The sequence below is a fragment of the Panthera tigris genome, chromosome E1, assembly GCF_018350195.1.
Source record: "Panthera tigris isolate Pti1 chromosome E1, P.tigris_Pti1_mat1.1, whole genome shotgun sequence".
NCBI lineage: Eukaryota > Metazoa > Chordata > Mammalia > Carnivora > Felidae > Panthera > Panthera tigris.
The window spans coordinates 17,082,041-17,099,366 of record NC_056673.1 but is presented as its reverse complement, the minus strand read 5'-3'; the positions used below and the strand labels follow the sequence as shown (position 1 = coordinate 17,099,366).

Here is a 17,326-nt window from a genome sequence, read left to right as displayed (position 1 = left end):
ACTTAGGTTTTGTTTGAAGTGGGTGCTTACAAAATCAGGTTAGGCACCCACCAGCCTGCCTCCTCCAGCCTTCCTGGCCTCAGCCAAAGTTTTAGGAGTGTGGTAGGACCAACGGTGGGGAGGGAGAAAGTGGTGGTGGTGGTGGTTACTGACACTTTTATTTCCCAGCTTCTTTTCTAGAACACAAGGGCTTTCCTTGCAAGTTCCAGGTCTGGAGCAGCTGTAGTCTTCGTTTCATGCTCTTGCCAGGTCTGTCTTTGTCCCTTTCATGTCTGTCACCTCCCCACCCCCAAATTCTTTCAACACTAGCAACAGCACATGGTCACTTATTTATTTTTGATACAAATGTACATGACACACGTCTTGACAGTCAGCCCACCCACCACCACACAGGTATAGCCTGGCCCCTAGGGCAGAGGCAGGACAGAGAGAAGGGCTGGTAGGCACGGCCATCTGCCTCTCCAGCCTTCCCAGGCTGCTGCCCAGATTCCAGATACCCAGAGACTGCAGGGCAGGTGCTGGCCTCTCAGAGGTTATAGGAGGGGGCTCTCAGCTGAGTCAGGGACCCCGGGGAGCCAGCCCCAGGCTCAGGTGCTCAGTTCTCTGCCCCAGCCAGCACAGCCCCCTCCACAAGGGAGGGGGGGGGAGGAGAGATGCAGGGAAGTGGTTTTTTTTTTTTTTTTTGTAAGTTCATAGAGAAGGGGACCGATGGGGGAAGGCAACGGGTAGGACCCCAGATGATTTACCAGCAGTCCCTGGCCCCAGGATGGGAGAGTGGGGGACTGACCCCTAACTCTGGTCCTGCTGCCCTGGTCCCCTCACCCTTCACAAAACTCCAGATGGGCCAGGCCTCCGGAACGGCACTGCCGCCCCGCACACGCACACACAGGCACGCAGGGACACTCAGTTACCACAATGTTAAAATTAAGGGGTGGAAGAGGAGAGAAAAAAAAAAAAGATTTTCCAGTGTTTGCTGCTAGGGACCCTGGGAACACAGGTTTGGGCCCTGTGCCCTAGGCAGGGGCCGTTTGGCATTAAAGGAGAGCAGCAGGGGGGTTGGTGGCTACAGGGCAGGGGACATCCACAGAGATTATGTACAAAGGAGGGGATGCCCCCGGCTCAGCCCCCAACAGGGCTGAACTGGCTCATGGGGGTGGGGTGCCTGTAGGGGGAACTGGCCTCACTTGGAGTGTCCCCACCCGACCCTTTGCTGAGGGTGCCCCAGAGGAGAAGGGGCTGGGAGTGATGCCTTAGAGGCCCCTGCACACTAGAAGGGGGGGATGCTATGTACAGGGGGAGGTGCATGGAATGTGGGGGACAGAAGCTCCTGCCACCCCACCTCCCCATCCTTGGGGATTTGAGGGGGGCGGGCACCAGGGCGCCTGGCTGCTGGGGGACAGTGGCAGCACTAAGGGCACTTGTGCCAGCGGCTCCGTTGGGATGGGGATTAGTGTCTGGAGTGGCCCAGCTCCCATGGCCAGTGAGGTCCCAGTGCAGGTGAGGGTGCAGGGAGAGTGGTCACTGCTTCTTTTCTCGGGTGGTGATGGTGACCAGCTGCTTGGCAGCCTTGGCGATGTCGTAGGCGCACTGGATCACCTGCTGAGTCAGCAGCTGGAAGTCCACAGGGGCGCCAGGCTCCGGGGGCACTGTCTTCCGGCACTCACTCTGCAGCCGGTAGGCGCTGGCATTGAGCAGCCGCAGTGAGCTGCGCACAGGCTCCAGGGCTGGCCTCTGGAGGGAGGAGGGAGTTGGGCCTTGGACTTCAAACCATGAGCCATGAACATGGCCCAGTGTGTCCTCCCTCGTCTCCACCCAGGTAGTGGTCACATTCCCTACACCTGCCCCACCCTGAGAGCCTTTCAATCCTGCTCTTCTCTCTGGCCCCTGTACCTTTGGGAAGAGAGAGGCCATCTCCGTCACAGCCAAATGGATCTTCTCCGAGCAGGGCACGAAGCTGTGGGGGCAGGGGAGGGGAAATAGCGGCAGGGTTTGCAGGAACAGGACATTGGTCACCCCCCCCCCCCCCCCCCCCCCGTCCCTTGCCCTCTGCAACACCCAGGGGCTGCTGTGAGCCCTTTACCTGTCATGCTTGAATTCTTGGGCAGCCCGCAACAATTCCTGGATGTTCTTGGTGACCTGTTCCGTCTTCAGGATGACATCCTCTGTGCTGGGAAGCCCAGGGTCAAGGTCTCCATCCAGGCTTTCCAACTCTGGGTGGAAGTCTTCTTCCTTGCCCAGCTCAAGAAACCTCTTCCCCTCCAGTCTGAGGTCAGGGTTAGAAAGAGACATTACAGTGGTAAGCCGCTTGCCTGTACCCTCACAGATCCTCCAGAGCCCACTCAGCCTTCTTCCCTGGGGTGTCTCACCCAAGCAGTGGGTCCCCGCTTTGCGTGTTCTCATAGTCACTGTCAGCACCACTGCCGTGGCGGGAAAGCTTGCTCTGGAGGATCAGGGAAGGGGTAGTGGGTGAGGTTCACATTCACAGACCCACACAGCCCATCACCTGTCCCCTTGGGCCCTAGGGATTGGAACATTACCGTATGGCGGCTTCCTTCCTGGGAGCAGGACAGTAGTGGGGAGGAGGGAGTGAAGGGCACGGCTGAGGCTGACACCCCCTTCCGGATCTGAAACCCAGGAAGACTGGAGTCAGTCTCTCCTCCCTGCCACCCGCCTTCCAGCTTCCTGGCAGTGAGGGTAGGGACCAGGTATATCTAGTCATTCCTGTGCCCAGCAGCACAAAGCCTGACACCCACTGGGGCTCAAGACCTATCTGCGGAAATGGATCCGCTTCCTCCAGGCCCTACTTACCCGGTAAAGGCCAGCAGGGACATGCACTGAATAGATGGCATCATCCTCCAGCTCCTGGGGATTGGCACAGTAGGTGTCACGGAGGGCCCTGCGGCAGCCCCAGCCCTCTGTTCCCCCCAATCCTTGAGACCCACAGGCAACTCACAGTGCTGTGGAAAGGCTGTAGCCGGGTAGAGAGCTCATCCCCAGGCGGGGCCCCAAAGGGCTTCAGGGCAGAGCCTGGTTCATACATGGAGAAGGCCTGGCGGTCCCTGCGATGGGCACTCCCGCCAGGCCCCATGGGTGTGTGTTCTGCCCGCTCGCTGGGCAGTGGGGGTGTGGGCACTGGCCCGGGTGGCTGCCGGATCTGCAAGTTCTCTGCCTGCAGCTTGTGGATCTGAGAGCGGACAGTGATGTCAGAAACTCCAGAGGATCCAGGCAGCACCCCACCTCTGGGAGCGGAGGATCCTCTCCGACCTGGGCACTCCCACCAATGCTGCAGCCCTTACCTCCCTCTGCAGCCTCCGGAGCTCATCACTCAAGCTGCTGTTGACCTTCATGAGCTGTTGCACCTTTGCCTCGGAGGTAGCCAGAGCCTTCTTCAGCTCCAGATATTCCTGCAGCGTCACAGCCCCATCGGACAGGTCTGAGGAGTCCATGCTCTGCAGAGTGAGACAGAAGCTGGTTAGCCATCAGGGGCAGGGGGTGAATGCCCACAGAAGACTGTTCTCGAGGCCATAACCAGCCCACTAGTCCCTGAAGCCCTGGGCTACAAGGGGATAGAGCCGGGCCTTAATGGAGGCCCGGGGAGGGGCAGTGCTCAGACCCGGGCACGGTTGTTCCTAGTGGCACCGGCGCTGCGCAGGGGCTCCTGGTCCGTGTCCTCGTCTGAGGCCACACTGTCGTAATCGTGCTGGTCGTCGAGGTCACTCTGGCTCCGCGCGGATAGCTCAAGGTTGTCTGAGGACATAGTCCAGTTACTCAGTATTCTGCCACACGACCCTTCCATCATGCCACCCCAAAAGGGAGCCATGAAAGAGAATATACTAGAAAAATGCCCACTGCCCTCAGCCCTAGCCACACCCTTCCCACCTGTGGGGCTGCTCAGGCTCTTGCCCTGCTGTCTCCGCTTGGCCTCGCTGAGAATGTCAATGATCAAGGTGGCAAACTCTCGGGCATTGAAGCGGGCCAACTTCTGTCGCCCCTGGTAGGCAGAAAGAACCCAGCCTGCATGACGGGCCCCCTTACAGCTGATAGATGGGTGTGGGAACAAAGCAAGGCCATCCCCTGCTACCTGGCTCACCCGGCCAGATTCTGGGTGCCTGGGGAGCTCCCAAGAAGAGGCTGGAATGTCCCCCAGAAGCTGCTCACGAAGAGCTTAAAAAAAACTGTCCCCCAAATCCCAGTGCCAGCAGGGCCCTGAGAGAGGCCTAGGCCAGGGGAGGAGAAAAGCAGGCCCAGGCAGAAGCCCACACAACAGCCGGTGAGGAAGGGCAGGGCCCGCGAAGCTGGGGACCCCAGCAGGGGAGGAGAGGCCCCTGTCTGTCCCCCTCACCTGATTCCGCGTGGCCGAGTACTCAGGGTTCACAGGCAGGAAGGGTACAGCGCTGCGCTCCGTCACCAGGGTGCTGTGGTTCTGGGTAGCCAGCCACACTGGGGGAGGAGGAGGGGGGGAGGAGCAGGGAGCAGATCATCCAGAGCGTCCACGGTGGCCAGGCCCACGGGGTGGAGGTGGGGATGTGCTGAGCACAGCCTTCCTCGATCCTCCCCACGTCCACCAAGTGCTGGTGTTCAAACCAGGGGTGGTCTTCAGACACCGGAGGCAAGGTTGGGTCAGGGCAGGGCTGGGCAAGGCCAGCAAGACTGGCTAGGCCGATGATGACGAACAGAATGAGGCGACTCCTCCTTGCCAGGCCCAGCCCAGGGTTTGGGCTGGAATCTGGCTGTGGCCAGGAAGGAGTGATGTAGTGGGGGGTGGAGTGGGACTGGGGAGTGAGCCAAAGTGGGAGGCAGCCAGAGCAGAGATGAGCCCCAGTCCAGGGGTGGGGGCGGAGGAGCAGGCTGGCTGCCTCCAGCTCAGCACGCTCCGCCTGGCTGGGGAGGCTGCCCGGGCTGCTCACAGCCAGCAGGGGCGGAGAGGCAGACCTGCCGAGCAGACCAACCTCAGGCCTCCCTTCTTAGTCCCAGCAAAAGGCCCCAAGAGCCACACCAGGTCCTAGCCCTTCCCCAGCAGGTGGGTAGGTACCCGTGTCTCATCCACCCTCGGCCTCAGATGCCCTCTTGGCTCACCAGCGTCATTTTCTCTTCTGTCTACCTCGTCGTACACATCCATGGCAAGTTCCTCAAAAAGCCGGTTGCTGAGCTAGAGACAAAAGGGGGACCCAGTCTTTGTCAAATCAGTTGGTCCCCAGTGCTGACAAGGCCAAGTCAACCAGGATGTCCTAAGATGTGGGAAGTGGCTTATGTCCTTTATGCTGCCCAGCCCCCACAATCTCAGAACTGGAAACTGGGGCAGGGGTCTCTCTGCCAAGCTCCAAGGTGGGAGAGGATGGAAGGGACCAGATCAGACCAGTTAGTGCCCTGGTAGGTCAGAGGTGGAGCTAGGGCCCAGGGAGCCTACGGAGGGCAGAGCCAGGGTCAAAGACCAGGGGTGGGGAGGCGGGGGAAAGAGAGCAGGGAAGACAGAGTGAGGGGCAGGTCAAACCCTTGGAAAAGGAGACCCTCAGAGGAAGGAGGAGCAATCGTAGGGGTCGAGGCTCAGAGGTGAGGACAGCTCCAAGTAGAAGGAGCCCATCCAAGTGGACTCACCGCCTGCAGCTTCTTCTTGGCAGCTTTGGCCAGCTCGGACAGGTCTAGGCTGTGGAAGGAGGAGGGAGATGAGAATGGGCAGACAGGAGAGGTGACCAGGCCCCCACTTGTGACTCCCAAACATGCAGGGATCCCAGGAAGACAACATCCCAGATGCTGCACACCGGATGCCGCCCCCCACCCTGCCCCCAACCTCCAGAGCCTGCTCCCGAGGCAGGCACCATATACCTCTGAGACATGCACTTTTGCCGAGATCTAAGTCCAGAGAAAGGCAGCAGAGGAAAGAATAGGACAGAGGCAGCGATTACCCAGGAGCAGGGCCCCACGTGCCTTCCACGGCAAGCTCAGACCCATCTCCGTGTATACGCCAGACCCGGAGGGTGCAAAACGAACTCCTCTCCCCTCCCAACCTGCTCCTAGACCAGCCTGCTCTCTCCCTCTGTGACCCACTCACCCAGCACCAGCGTCTGCTTCTAGGAGTCACCAGAAACCTCCCTCACCCTCAAGCCCCAGCCAAGCTTTCTCTGGTTCTGCCATCGATCCCTCTTTGCCTGGGCCTTTGCAAGTTTCTTCATCTGTCTTCCCACTTCCAGTCTTGCCCCTACAAGCCTTTTTTTCCCACCCAGCAGCCTGGGTCACCTCTTTGACACGTTGGGCCACACTACCCCAGGCCTTAAAAACATCTTAATGACAAAACACATGTATGGATACTTCAACTGTACTTTAATAAAAAAACTTCCTTAAAAAATATACTACGTGTTTAGTGTGCATTATCTTATTTTAATCCTGTCAACAGCCCAGAAAACGTAGGTACTGTTGCCTTTACTCCCAGGAGGTAACTAAGCCTCAGAGAGGTTAAGTAGCCTGCCTGAAGTCACACAGCCAGTAAATGGCAGAGCTGACATATCTGGGCTTGGAACCTCTCAGCTCTTCTTGGGGCTCACAGGACTCGCCATTCTCTCGCCTGTTTCCAGTCCAGTGCTGCTCCTGGGATTCCCTGCTTCTCACACTATGCTCCAGCCACATGACTCCCTGCAGGTCCTGGCACAGCATTTCTCACTTATACCATTTATGCCTTTACTTCTGCTGTATTCCCCACACTGAACTACAGCTATCTGACCAGGCTGCCTCCTCCTCTGGACTGTGAGCTCCTGAAGGGCAGAGATCATATCTGAGTTACCCGTGTGTCTCAGGGCCAAGAACGGCAGCTGGCACCGGGCAGGTGCTCGGGTTAGCCCTTTACTGAGTCCATGCCCATATGTGTTTAAACACATACACCAGACACACATGCAGGTACACACACCCCGCAGAATAAGACCAGAGAAGTAGGAGGGAATCTTGGAGTCTCAGAACAGAGTAGGTCTGGGTTCAAGGATTCAAGACGCTTAGGCCTGACAATCCCTGTCTGCCCACACTGGTCTTTGGAGAGGGAGGGAGCCTCCTCTCTCGGATCCAGGCCAGCAGGCACAGGTTGGAAAAACAGCCTTCAGATGTGGCCACCAGGTGGCGCCAGCATCCATCTTGTGAACTGGGTGCGTGTCCCCCCACAGCCTAGGCGCGCGGAGGCTTTTCAGATCAGAGGCAGAAACACCTCAGTTGTGAGGGGCCCTGCCCCCACCTCCCACCCCTCCCCAATTTCTGAGCACACCACAGAGGCCCAAAGTTAGTCAAATCCCTGGAGCCCACCATCTTTTCAATGAAAAGCAGAGGCTCGTCTAAAGATTTTACAGTGGGGTGAGTGCCACTGGAGCAGAGCCCAGTGAGCCACCCCTCCTGGGGCAGGTGTTTCTTGTACTCAGGACTATGTGTGATGGCCTGGGGCTCAGGCGGTGCTTGGCCATGGGCTGAGCTGACATCCCTTCCCTGCCTTAGGGCCCAGCATTAGGGAGTGAGGATCTGACTGAAATGTTTGTACACCAGACCCGGGGCGGGGTCCCTAAAGCCCAGGGACTGGGAGGGGTAGAGGTTCTGGGGTTCAGGCACCCACATGGTGTCCAAAAGCCCCTGGGAAGGGGCATCAGGTGGGCACTCACCTGTCAGCCATCTGTGGGATGATGTAATGCCCATTCTTGTGATCTGAACAAAAATAAAAATGCCAAGTCACTGGTGCTGGGTGGCCTTAGCAGCTGGGAGCCCACCTCACTGCCACGAGCAGACCTTGGCACCCAGAAGTGTCAGGGGACAGGGATGAGGGCAGGCCACCCCCAAGAGCCCTGGGAGCTGGCTGGAAGTGATGCCCACCCCCCACTCCCTACCCCAGTGTGCTGTAGCCCAGAGCCTTCATCAATTTCACAGGAGCCAGTTGCCTAGCAACACTGTTCCCCAGCCGGCTCGGTCACCATGGCACCTGCTGCTGGGGTGTGTCTGGGTCCCACCTGCCTGGCCGAGCCAGGCCCACCCCGCATTCTGCTCACCCGGCTTGCGTCCACAGAGATAGAAGGCCAGCCGGTCAGTGAGCTCATACTGGCATTCGACTAGCCTTTCCGCCAGCTCATGGTGCCCCGCCTGCCTGTGGGGAGGGGGCATGGCTCAGCCCTGCCGCAGCAGTCCACTCCCCCCACCCGCCCGAGCCTCACCCATCATCCGACCCTCACCTGGCATAGTCAATGGGCGTTCGGCCATTAACATCAGGGGAGCCAGGATCAGCCCCATACACTACAAGAAGCTCAGCCTGCAGTGTCTGCCCCGCCTTGGCAGCCACATGCAGAGGTGTGGTGCCCTTCTCTGGATGGAAGAAGTTGGCCTGGGCACCCAGGGACAGCAGGCGCAGACATGTCTCCAAGTTGCCCGTCCGCACGCTTGAGTGCAGTTGCTGCAAGGAGCAGAGTGTGCAGCAAGTGTGTGCGAGCACCGCCCCCCACCGCACCCCCAAGCCGTACCAAGTTAGGCAGCTGCTGGGACTCCTACCAGCTCCAAGGGCCCGGCTGAAGTTGGGTTGTCAGGGAGGATAGAGGCTTTAGTGCCAAATACTAACAGCTGCTATCAGTCACCATCTACCTGTGCTATGGGCTCTGCTTGAAACAGGCATTATCTATGAGGGAGATGCTGTTGCTTCTTTCCCATTTTACAGAGGAGGAAACTGAGGCTCTGAGTGGCTAAGAAACCGCCTCAAGTTTTCCCAGCTTTTGGATGGCAGCCTGTTGTGTCCACCTAGAAGCGGAGGGGCCTTGGCCACATGCAGCTGACCACGCAATCCCATCCCCTGCTGTGCCCACGATTCTTGCCTGACCCGGCTGGCTGCCTTTGGGGCCTAGGGCTCGGTGGTGATGGAGAAGCCCTCGGGGTGCTGTGGGCAACAGGAGGGGAGGCCCACCCATCTGTCCACCGTGGGGCCCCTCTAACCTTGCTGAGGTCTTTGGCAGTGACCCCGTCATCTTCCCGGCAAGGAAGCTTGTGCACAAATGCCAGCATCTGGTACTTGGCCCTGATGAACTCTGACTTGATGGGGCTGGATGGGGCACAGAGGATGAAATGGGTGGGGGGCAGAGTGGGAGAGGCTATTCCCCCCGCCACCTCTCAGACCCACGTCCCACACCACGCAGCCCCTGCCACCACCCCTCCGGCACAACTCACTGGACTTTGTCTTGGGGGTTGGCTTTGCGCCGGCCGCTCTGTACTTGCGCGGGGTCCAGCAGGGAATGCTCCCAGATGGAGTTGGCCCCGTTGCTGGCGAGCGTGTGCACCATCTGCAGAGAAGAAGTGCCAAGTGAGAGTGCCCACTGTGCACTGGGTACCGGGGGAAACACCTCCAAGTGCTGGCCGCAGCCGGCGTGGCTGCAACCAGTACCAAGGGGCCTGTTGTGTGCCTGCCACCATCACACCTCCATCCAGCCGGGCCGCCCAAGCACGTGGGTCCTGGTCAGCACCTCAGGTTGTATGGCGAGTGTGCCAAGGCTCAGAGAGATAAAGCGACTTGCTCAGTGCTATGTGGCCAAGCTAGTAAGTGGCGGAGCTGCGGAGAGAGCCCCGGTCTGCGAGACCCTAGTCTCAGAAGCCCCCCCCCCCCCCGCCGTCTGCATGGCAAACACAATGGATGGAAAGGGTCAGGGTTAGGTTCTGCCCCAGGTGGGTGCCGCCCTCTGGAAGCCGCAGAATCCAGAGCAGCGTGTGTGGGTATGGGGGAAGTGTGCCCACGCGGCCTGGCCCCGTACCTGCAGCAGCGTAGGAGGCCAGGCGCTGTGGCGGAGGTGCTTGACAATGGAGATGTGGCGGCCCAGGCTCCGGTGCACACTGCAGCACTCGTCACACACCAGCACCCCCCTGCTGATGGAGGCCCAGCCAGGGTCTGCCGAAGGGGGAAGCGACAGTCAGCGGAGGCCAGGTCGTGGGCAGTGCGTGCCGGGCACCTACTCCGGGCCCACACTAGCACTATGCTCACACACTTCAAGTACCTAGAAGCTGGGACCGCAGGGACACAGGTTGCTGAGGAGGAAGCTGAGCTATGGCGTAGGAGGGATTTCCCCAAAGGCTCGCAGCAGGTGACTGACAGCTGGGCCCCTTCCTACACATCTTTGCCTGTCTGGGGGGTGAGGGGGTGGGGGGAGGAATGTGTGGTCCCCAGGGCCTACTCAGCGGGTATGTCCTGCAGTCTTTCCCAGGGAACAAGACAGTTGGCCCAGGCCTTCCCCAGGGAGGCAGGAATCCTCTGGGGGATGTGACACCGATGCTACATGCCAGACATCCTAGACACTCCTGTGTCTGGGTCAGTGCCACATCTCTCCTGCACCCAGGCTTCTGCTGGAACCACTGGCCACCCGCCTGACCCACCATATCCTCCATGGGTTCCTGCCTTTGCCCTCATCTTGGCAGGCAAGAGGCTGTTTCATGCTGAGCCTCCTGCCACCATCACTGATGGGCTGAGCTGGAGCCCCTCTTAACAGGGATGGAGAGGGCAAAGGAACTAACACTGGATACCCAGTGTGTACTAGATAGACCTGTATGTACGAGGTCTCTCACAACTGTCAGACAAGGCAGGAAATTCTATCCCTGCTTTACCAATGAGGAAATGGTGGCTCAGAGAGGTTAGAGCAGTTGCTCAAGGTCACACAGCTGATGAGCAGGATTGTTGGGATGTGGACCCAGGCACTTTAGACACCAGAAGCCACGCCATGTTCACACCCACTGCTTTTCCTCCGTTCTTGCCTGGAAGGGGTCGGGCCCAAGTGGGCAAGGGCCCTGGAAGCCACTCTTTACTCCCTGGGGAGCAGCAAACTTTGGAAACAAGAAGTGGGGCCAGCATAGGGTGGGAGCTCCTTGGGTGCTTCTTAAGGGCAGGGGAGATGCCACCCATCCCAGGCCCCTTGGGAGAGGGGGAGGAGACAGCTGCACACAGCTTAAGCTGTGGAAAGGTCACGGGGGAGAAAGCAGCCATTGTGTGCCTCCAGAGAGTGGGGGCAGGGAGCTTCTCTCCCAGGACACTGTGCTCTGCCCGGGCCCCCCACCCCAGTCTCAGGAATCCCTGTGCTGGGTGGGGGAGCAGGGACTGGCTATCTTCCTTGCCTGGGAGTGCTTAGGGAGTCCAGAAGTGGGCCCCCCAGGGGAGGGACAGGCTTGGGGTAATGAGAGCCTCTCCAACCAGAAGGCAATCTCAGGCCCTTCCCCACAAGGACTTCCATCAAAGTTTCCAGGAGAATTGTAAGGAGACCGAGTCAGGGTGCAGCCTTTGTTCTGCCTACAGCAAGTGTCCCCTCCATAGGGGACAGGAAGAAACAAAAAGTGAAAGAGGGGGTTCAGCTCTTTGGGTCTAAGCTTCTTTAGGCATCTACCCAAAAACAGGGCAACAAGATGCCTGCCATACACCTTCCTGGGAGCTGATTCCAGGGGCCCACGAGGAAGGGATCCATCATCTGTGCCAAGAGGGGGAGCCCAAGGACACTCTTTAGTACTGGCTTTACCCAAACAGTGAGGCACCCCAGTGAGGCACATGGAAAGCTCCCTCCCCCCACTCCCAAATCACTGGGGTTAGGGGTCTGCCAGCCACCAGCCACCTCCGGCAGCCCAAGCAGGAAGCTGGAAATGACGCAGCCTAAATTCCTCTTGTTGAAACGGTGGGGTTTCCTGTAAATGGGGAGCCGCCCAGGCCAGGATCATAAATGGGCCGCCCTGAGGCCTCCAGCCCAGGCCCATGGCTCTACCGGAGAAGCAGGGCCTGGGAAAACTGCACATATATCGAGAGCCAGACCAGACATGGTGAGACTCTGAACATGGCAATGACCAAGAAGAGATCAGGATTTGGGGAATGTAGTCCAAGGCTTTGCTAGCCACTCAGCCTGGGGGAGGGGTCCTCCCTCTCCTCCACAATGACCTGAAACAGGAAGGTTGAGCAGGGGGCACTGTCCTGGCCTGGGGAATGCTGGTGTCAGCTCACTGGGCTACACAGATGAGAAGCCCACTATCTACTTCTTACATGCCCGAGGGGCCTTGCGTCTACCCAAGCAGGAGCCCCCAAGCCCCACTTAGGCCAGTTCCTAAGGCCAGGTAGAGTTTCTGAAAAGTCAAACGGCTATTGTAGCTGAAGGTTAAGGGACTCTTGCCCCCAAGAGGCTCCCTAGACTAAACTTGGGGTGGAAGGGACAGGGACATAAGGGTTTTTTTGTTTTAACAGGCTCCATGCCCAACTGCCAAGTGTGGGGCTTGATCTCATGAGATCAAGAGTAGTATGCTCTACTGACTGAGCCAGCCAGGCGAGAAGATGCGGTGACCTCCTCAGTATCCTGCCAACACTCCTGGCAGCTTCTGCTTCAGGGTGGGGGTCTGGGAAGTGTGGGCAAGTGGTAGGAGGGATCCTGGGATAATGTTAACCATGCAGGCCTCTACTAAGGTGAATTCATGTCATCATCCAAAGCCATTAGTAGCCTCTAGGTCTGCTCTAAGGGCCAGCGTCTCCTGAGCAAATTGTCACTAGGCACGAGGGAGAAGTCCACCATCTTGAAAGCAGCTAAGAGTAATTAATCCATGGGGATAAAGATCAGAATGGCGGTTACTTTTGGGGGCTGTTGAGTGCGAGGGGGCAGAAGAAGGGTCCAGAGAGTGATGGAAATGCTCTACCTCTTGACTGGAGTGGTGGTTACGCAGGTATATAGACATGTAAAAACTCAACAGGCTAAACAGTGAGCTGCAGGAACCCTGCTGTACCTAAATTAAACCTCAGTAAAAGAGGAAGAGAGCCCACCATTCACCCCACCCAACAATCTACATTGTGAAGAAACAAATGAGCCTGCAGGTTTCCAAATGTCCCCAGCCAGTGACCATCCATGCTCATCCAAGGTGCCACCCGAGGTACTTCAGGTACCTTGAGGTATTCACTCCTGTGCCACCAAAGTGAGCTGGGCCAGGACTGTGTGGCAGAGTGAATGGAGGGGGACGTGGGGGGAACACATTCTCCAGGGTTCCTGACTGCTGCGCCTCCCTTGCCTCCATGGCAGGCAGGTACACATGTGGGGCCTGATGAGGTAGTACCACAGCAGCCATGCCATGCCCAGCTGTCTTACAAAATCCACCTGTCACTTATATGCCCAGGCCTGGGAGCAGAGGGAGGATGAAGACCTTTGGGGTCAGCCTGCACTTCACCTTTCACCTCTTTAACCTCCCCAAATTAACCAACCACAAAAAGGCCACGGCCCCACCCCTAGGGCTGGACACCCCCCTTCACAGTGAGAGAAGCCTATGACTAGGTAGGAGGCATACACCAATGGAGTCCAGACTGTTGTTTACCCTCGAGCCTCATACCTGGACTGCTACAGTCCCACACCGGGGATGCCCCTCCCTGCATCCTACAGTGGGGAAATGGGGTAGCCAGCTGGGTCCCTGACAAGCATCCAAACACTCAGGGAGTGCCTGCTGCCAGGTGCTGGGGTAGGGTGATGTGTAAAGACTTTGTCAGCACCCTGCCCACCTCACTCCTCACCTTCTCACCACCTGCCTCTTCTGACCTGTATTCTGGATCAGGGGAAAAGGAGGTACCTGGGGCAAAAATGCCTCTGTGGGACAATGACTATGGATAGGAACCAGACAGTCCCAAGATATCAGATACATACCACTCCTTCCTGAACCCACTGGGCACCCAGAGGCTTCACACAGCCAAACGCAATGAAAGAGGGACAACTGCCTTGCTGATTCTGCCCTATGTCCCTCTGGCTGAGAATCAGGACCACAGACTTCAAGATGGGATGGTCCTCAAAAACCATTTTTATTCCAACTTCTTTACCTCACAATTGAGGAAACTGAGGCCCAGAGTGAGGAAAGTCTTGCCATGGGTCACAGGGTAAGCTGATATGGTGTCTGCTAATCACTCCCCACCCCCATGCTATGCCTGCCCCGCATAGGTATAGACCAGCCTGGGAGAGGCATAGAAGGCAAGCTGTCCTCTTAGCCCTTCCATCCCCAGACGTGCATGTGGTTGGGGGAAGGAGATCACAGTTTCCAGCTCACTAGGGTAAGGACACATAAGCCCAGATAGCTTCTTCAGGGTCCTCTAGACCTGAGAGGAGTCACAGGGTCACAACCACCCAGAGTACCACGTCTCTTCCAGGCATCCACAGTGCCAAACTCTCTAGCCTGGAGGCATCAGAACCACCAGAGTATCTGTGGGTCCCAACCTGTTGGGGCCCCGGGCCTGTCCAAAGGGTAGCTAGAAGTTATGGGCCCATGAAACAGCACTTCACACTCTCATACTTAATTGTGCCCACAGTCCCCCTGGAGTTCACAGACACACTGAGCCTTCCCAGAGGTCTCCCAGGGAGATAGCTCCTTTTTAAAAGAGAGGATGGACAAGAGCCAGGGCTTCCTTCCCCAGGCCAGCTGCTGAGCCCCATCACTGGCAGTGTCCTCCCACATCATAAGATAACAGCCTCTCAGGTCACTGCTCCTCACTTCCTCAGGTCAGGGGTGGGGGGTTCGCATCAGCCTGGATCTGACTGTGCTGGGAAGAAGGGAAACACCACGGTAAATACAGCCAGGAGACAGGCGAGGAAGCCAGATCCTGAGAACCTAGGCGCCCTTGGGTACTGTTCCCTACCCATTTCTGGTCAGACTGGGCTAGAGGGCTAGGAGGGGTCTGTGCCCAAGCTGGGTCAATGCTAAGCCCCCTTCCCAAGCAGGCCTTACTGGTGCATAGGAAAAGCCGAGCTAGTTGCTCCCAGGGATGCCTCAGAGGAAGATGCCCAGACTGTACTGGCCCTCAGCACCAGGCCCTGCAAGGAGCCCCCGCCTTGGGAAGTAGGGGCAGGGAGTCCTAGGAGGAGCCACCCCCTCGTCTGCTCACGAGGAAACACTATCCAGGCCTCCCCTGGCCCATCTGCCCGGTTCTCTGCCCCTTGACCTCCGCCACCTCAGCGGGCGCGCAGACCATGCGAGCAGCAGGTGCAAGACGCGGGGGTGGCACTGAGATGACACAAAACCACACTCACCCCCACTTCCTAAACCTTGCTGGCCTCTGCCACAGCCCTCCTGCCACCCCACCACCCCAGGCTGGCGCTTCCGTTGGGATACAGAGATGGAAGGTGGTGGCGGGCGGGGGGGAGGGGGGGCGGGGGAGGGAGGGCAGCTAGCTGCCTGCCTCTCTCAGACTGAGGGGTGGGATGTGGCGCCAGGAATGTCCTTCCTTGCTCGTCCACGGACGCGAGGGACTGGGGCCCCCAGCCGGCCCTCCCGCCAAGGACGCGGCTCCGCAGTGGCCCGGGCGGGGGCCGAGGCCGGAGGCCGCAGCCCCCAGCCCCGCCCCGCCCTCCGGCCCCGCACCGCGCTCCCGCCAGGCCCCGGCGCCTGCCCGGCGGCCTCGCCGCGCGGTCCCGCCCCTGGCCCGGCCCCGCTTACCCGGGGCGCTGCAGTCCGCACACACCTCCGCCCGCGGCCCCTTCCGGGACATCCTCAGCGGCGACGCGGCCGCAGCCCTCTGGGCCAGCGTGGGGGGCGCGGGCGGCGGGCCCGGGTGGCGGCGGCCCCTGCTGCCCGGCCCCGCTCCGGCAAGGCCCCGGCTAGGCTCCGCGCGCCCGGCCAACCGTCCGCCCCCGGGGCTGGCCCGGAACCCGCCGTGCCCGCCTGCCCGCTCGCCCTCCGGCGCCCTCCGCCCCGCGCCGCCCCGCGCCGCCCCGCCGCCGCTCGCCGCTCGCTCTCTCCGCCCCCTGCGCGGCTCCGGGCCGCTCCTGCAGGAAGCGGCGCAGGCCCTGCCCACCGGGGGAGGGGCAGCCTGCACTCCCGCCCCGCCGCCCGGCCCTGCGGGCCGCGCCTCCCAGAGAAAGGAAGCCGGGAGCGCGGGCGGGAGGGGGCGGGGGTGCTTAAAGGGGCCGCGCGGCCTCCGCTAGACAGGCCGGAGAGGGCAGCATCGCCTTCGGCCTTGGCCTCTGCTCTGGCACTCTCCGGCCCCGCGGCAGTGTGAGTTACCCTCACAGCCCCATCCGCTTCTCTTTCCAGGTGGAGGGTGGTCCAGGGGGCTCGGCCCCAGGGACAGTGACCCTTGGGGAACAGGGAAGAGAGTAAGGAGCTGGAGGCCCAGGCCCCCTTCCCCGTCAAGAGGCTGTTTGGGGTACCCGCCTATGTCTGGCTGGGGTAGCATGTGTGTCCTGGTCCCCCATGTGTCCTCATCTGTGGGTCCAGGTGTGTGTGTGTGGTCACACCCTTGTTGATTATGCACGACACCAACAATATGGACGCCCAGGTGTTCCCCTGCCTCCCAGCTAAAAATACATCTGTACCTCATCCATGCTTCCATCCCAGGAGGAAAGAATCTGGGCACTTTTTAAGGACCTCCCGAGGAGTGACCACTGTGCCTGTGTGCCACTTGGCATTTCGTCTTGTATACGTCCACGGTGTTTCTGGGCCACCGCAGGTTTGTGTGTCCAGGGCGTGTGCACATAACACACAGGGACCTTTTCTTGTGGTGGCCTTTCTTCCTGGACTTCACACAGAGACTTGGCGTAGGTGGGGGGGACAGGAAGCGGAGGCGCGGGCCGCACGTGGGTGCACCCCTGCACTGAGCATGCTCCCCCATACACGTGTGCCCCGCGTGCACCCAACCCCCATCCCTGCAGCAGCAAAATGCCAGAGCACTTTGCTTGTGGGGACAGGGCACGGGTGGCCAGGACCAGGCCTGGGGGCCAGGTCGGTGGTGACAGAATTAAGGGAAGATTCCCAAGGGGGTAGGGGGTACTGCTCAGTAACAAGGAGGGAGGAGGGAAAGTCCTTGGGCAGGGGTTCGGGGTTGGTCGATTTTATCCCAGCGGTGCCAGAGCAGCAGTGACTTGTGGGTGGGCAGGCTGCTTCCCTGGGGGAGACAAGTAATGCTCATGAGTCACACCACCCGAAATACAAGCAAAGCTGCCTCCATTGCCTTTTGCTGCAGCCCAGATTGACAAGTTTGTTTGAAATCGCGATCCACGGGGTATATTTATAATCGCACCTTAAAAAAAAAAATTTTTTTTTTTTTTTGCAGGCTTCCCCTCCCCCCACAGCCAGCCGCTCAGCTGGCGGGGTTTCTGCAAGCAAAGGTACCTCGCAGTGGGGGTGGGGGTCGGCGGCGGGGGGAGCACCACCTGCCGCCCCATGCTGCACCCGCACCAAGCAGTCAGTCTGTGGGCTTGATGGCCCTAGGCTGGGCGATGAAAAGGAGCGGCTTGGCCGCTCTTTACCGGGCGCACAGCCCACGAGCGGTGGCCGCCCATTCACCCCCGATCGACCCCCAGCTATGGAATTTCATTTATTAAATGTCGAGGCGGCTACTGGCAGCCCCATCGCT

The 17,326-nt window shown here is 59.4% G+C and overlaps 1 protein-coding gene across 1 annotated transcript; it reads right to left on the bottom strand.

The window, feature by feature from the left end:
* Positions 1-317: 317 nt before the first annotated feature.
* On the bottom strand, positions 318-15,566 carry GIT1 (GIT ArfGAP 1). The gene is made up of 20 exons (XM_042966638.1): positions 15,409-15,566; positions 9,747-9,880; positions 9,169-9,281; positions 8,938-9,043; positions 8,190-8,407; positions 8,010-8,104; positions 7,629-7,671; positions 5,596-5,644; positions 5,077-5,149; positions 4,343-4,440; positions 3,880-3,991; positions 3,614-3,747; positions 3,297-3,449; positions 2,954-3,184; positions 2,809-2,862; positions 2,538-2,624; positions 2,367-2,440; positions 2,081-2,263; positions 1,891-1,954; positions 318-1,731 (listed from the first exon to the last, which is right to left on the bottom strand). The coding sequence occupies exons 1-20, from the start codon at positions 15,458-15,460 to the stop codon at positions 1,519-1,521; spliced, it is 2,286 nt and encodes a 761-aa protein (XP_042822572.1). The 5' UTR covers positions 15,461-15,566; the 3' UTR covers positions 318-1,518.
* Between the last annotated feature and the right edge of the window lie 1,760 nt (positions 15,567-17,326).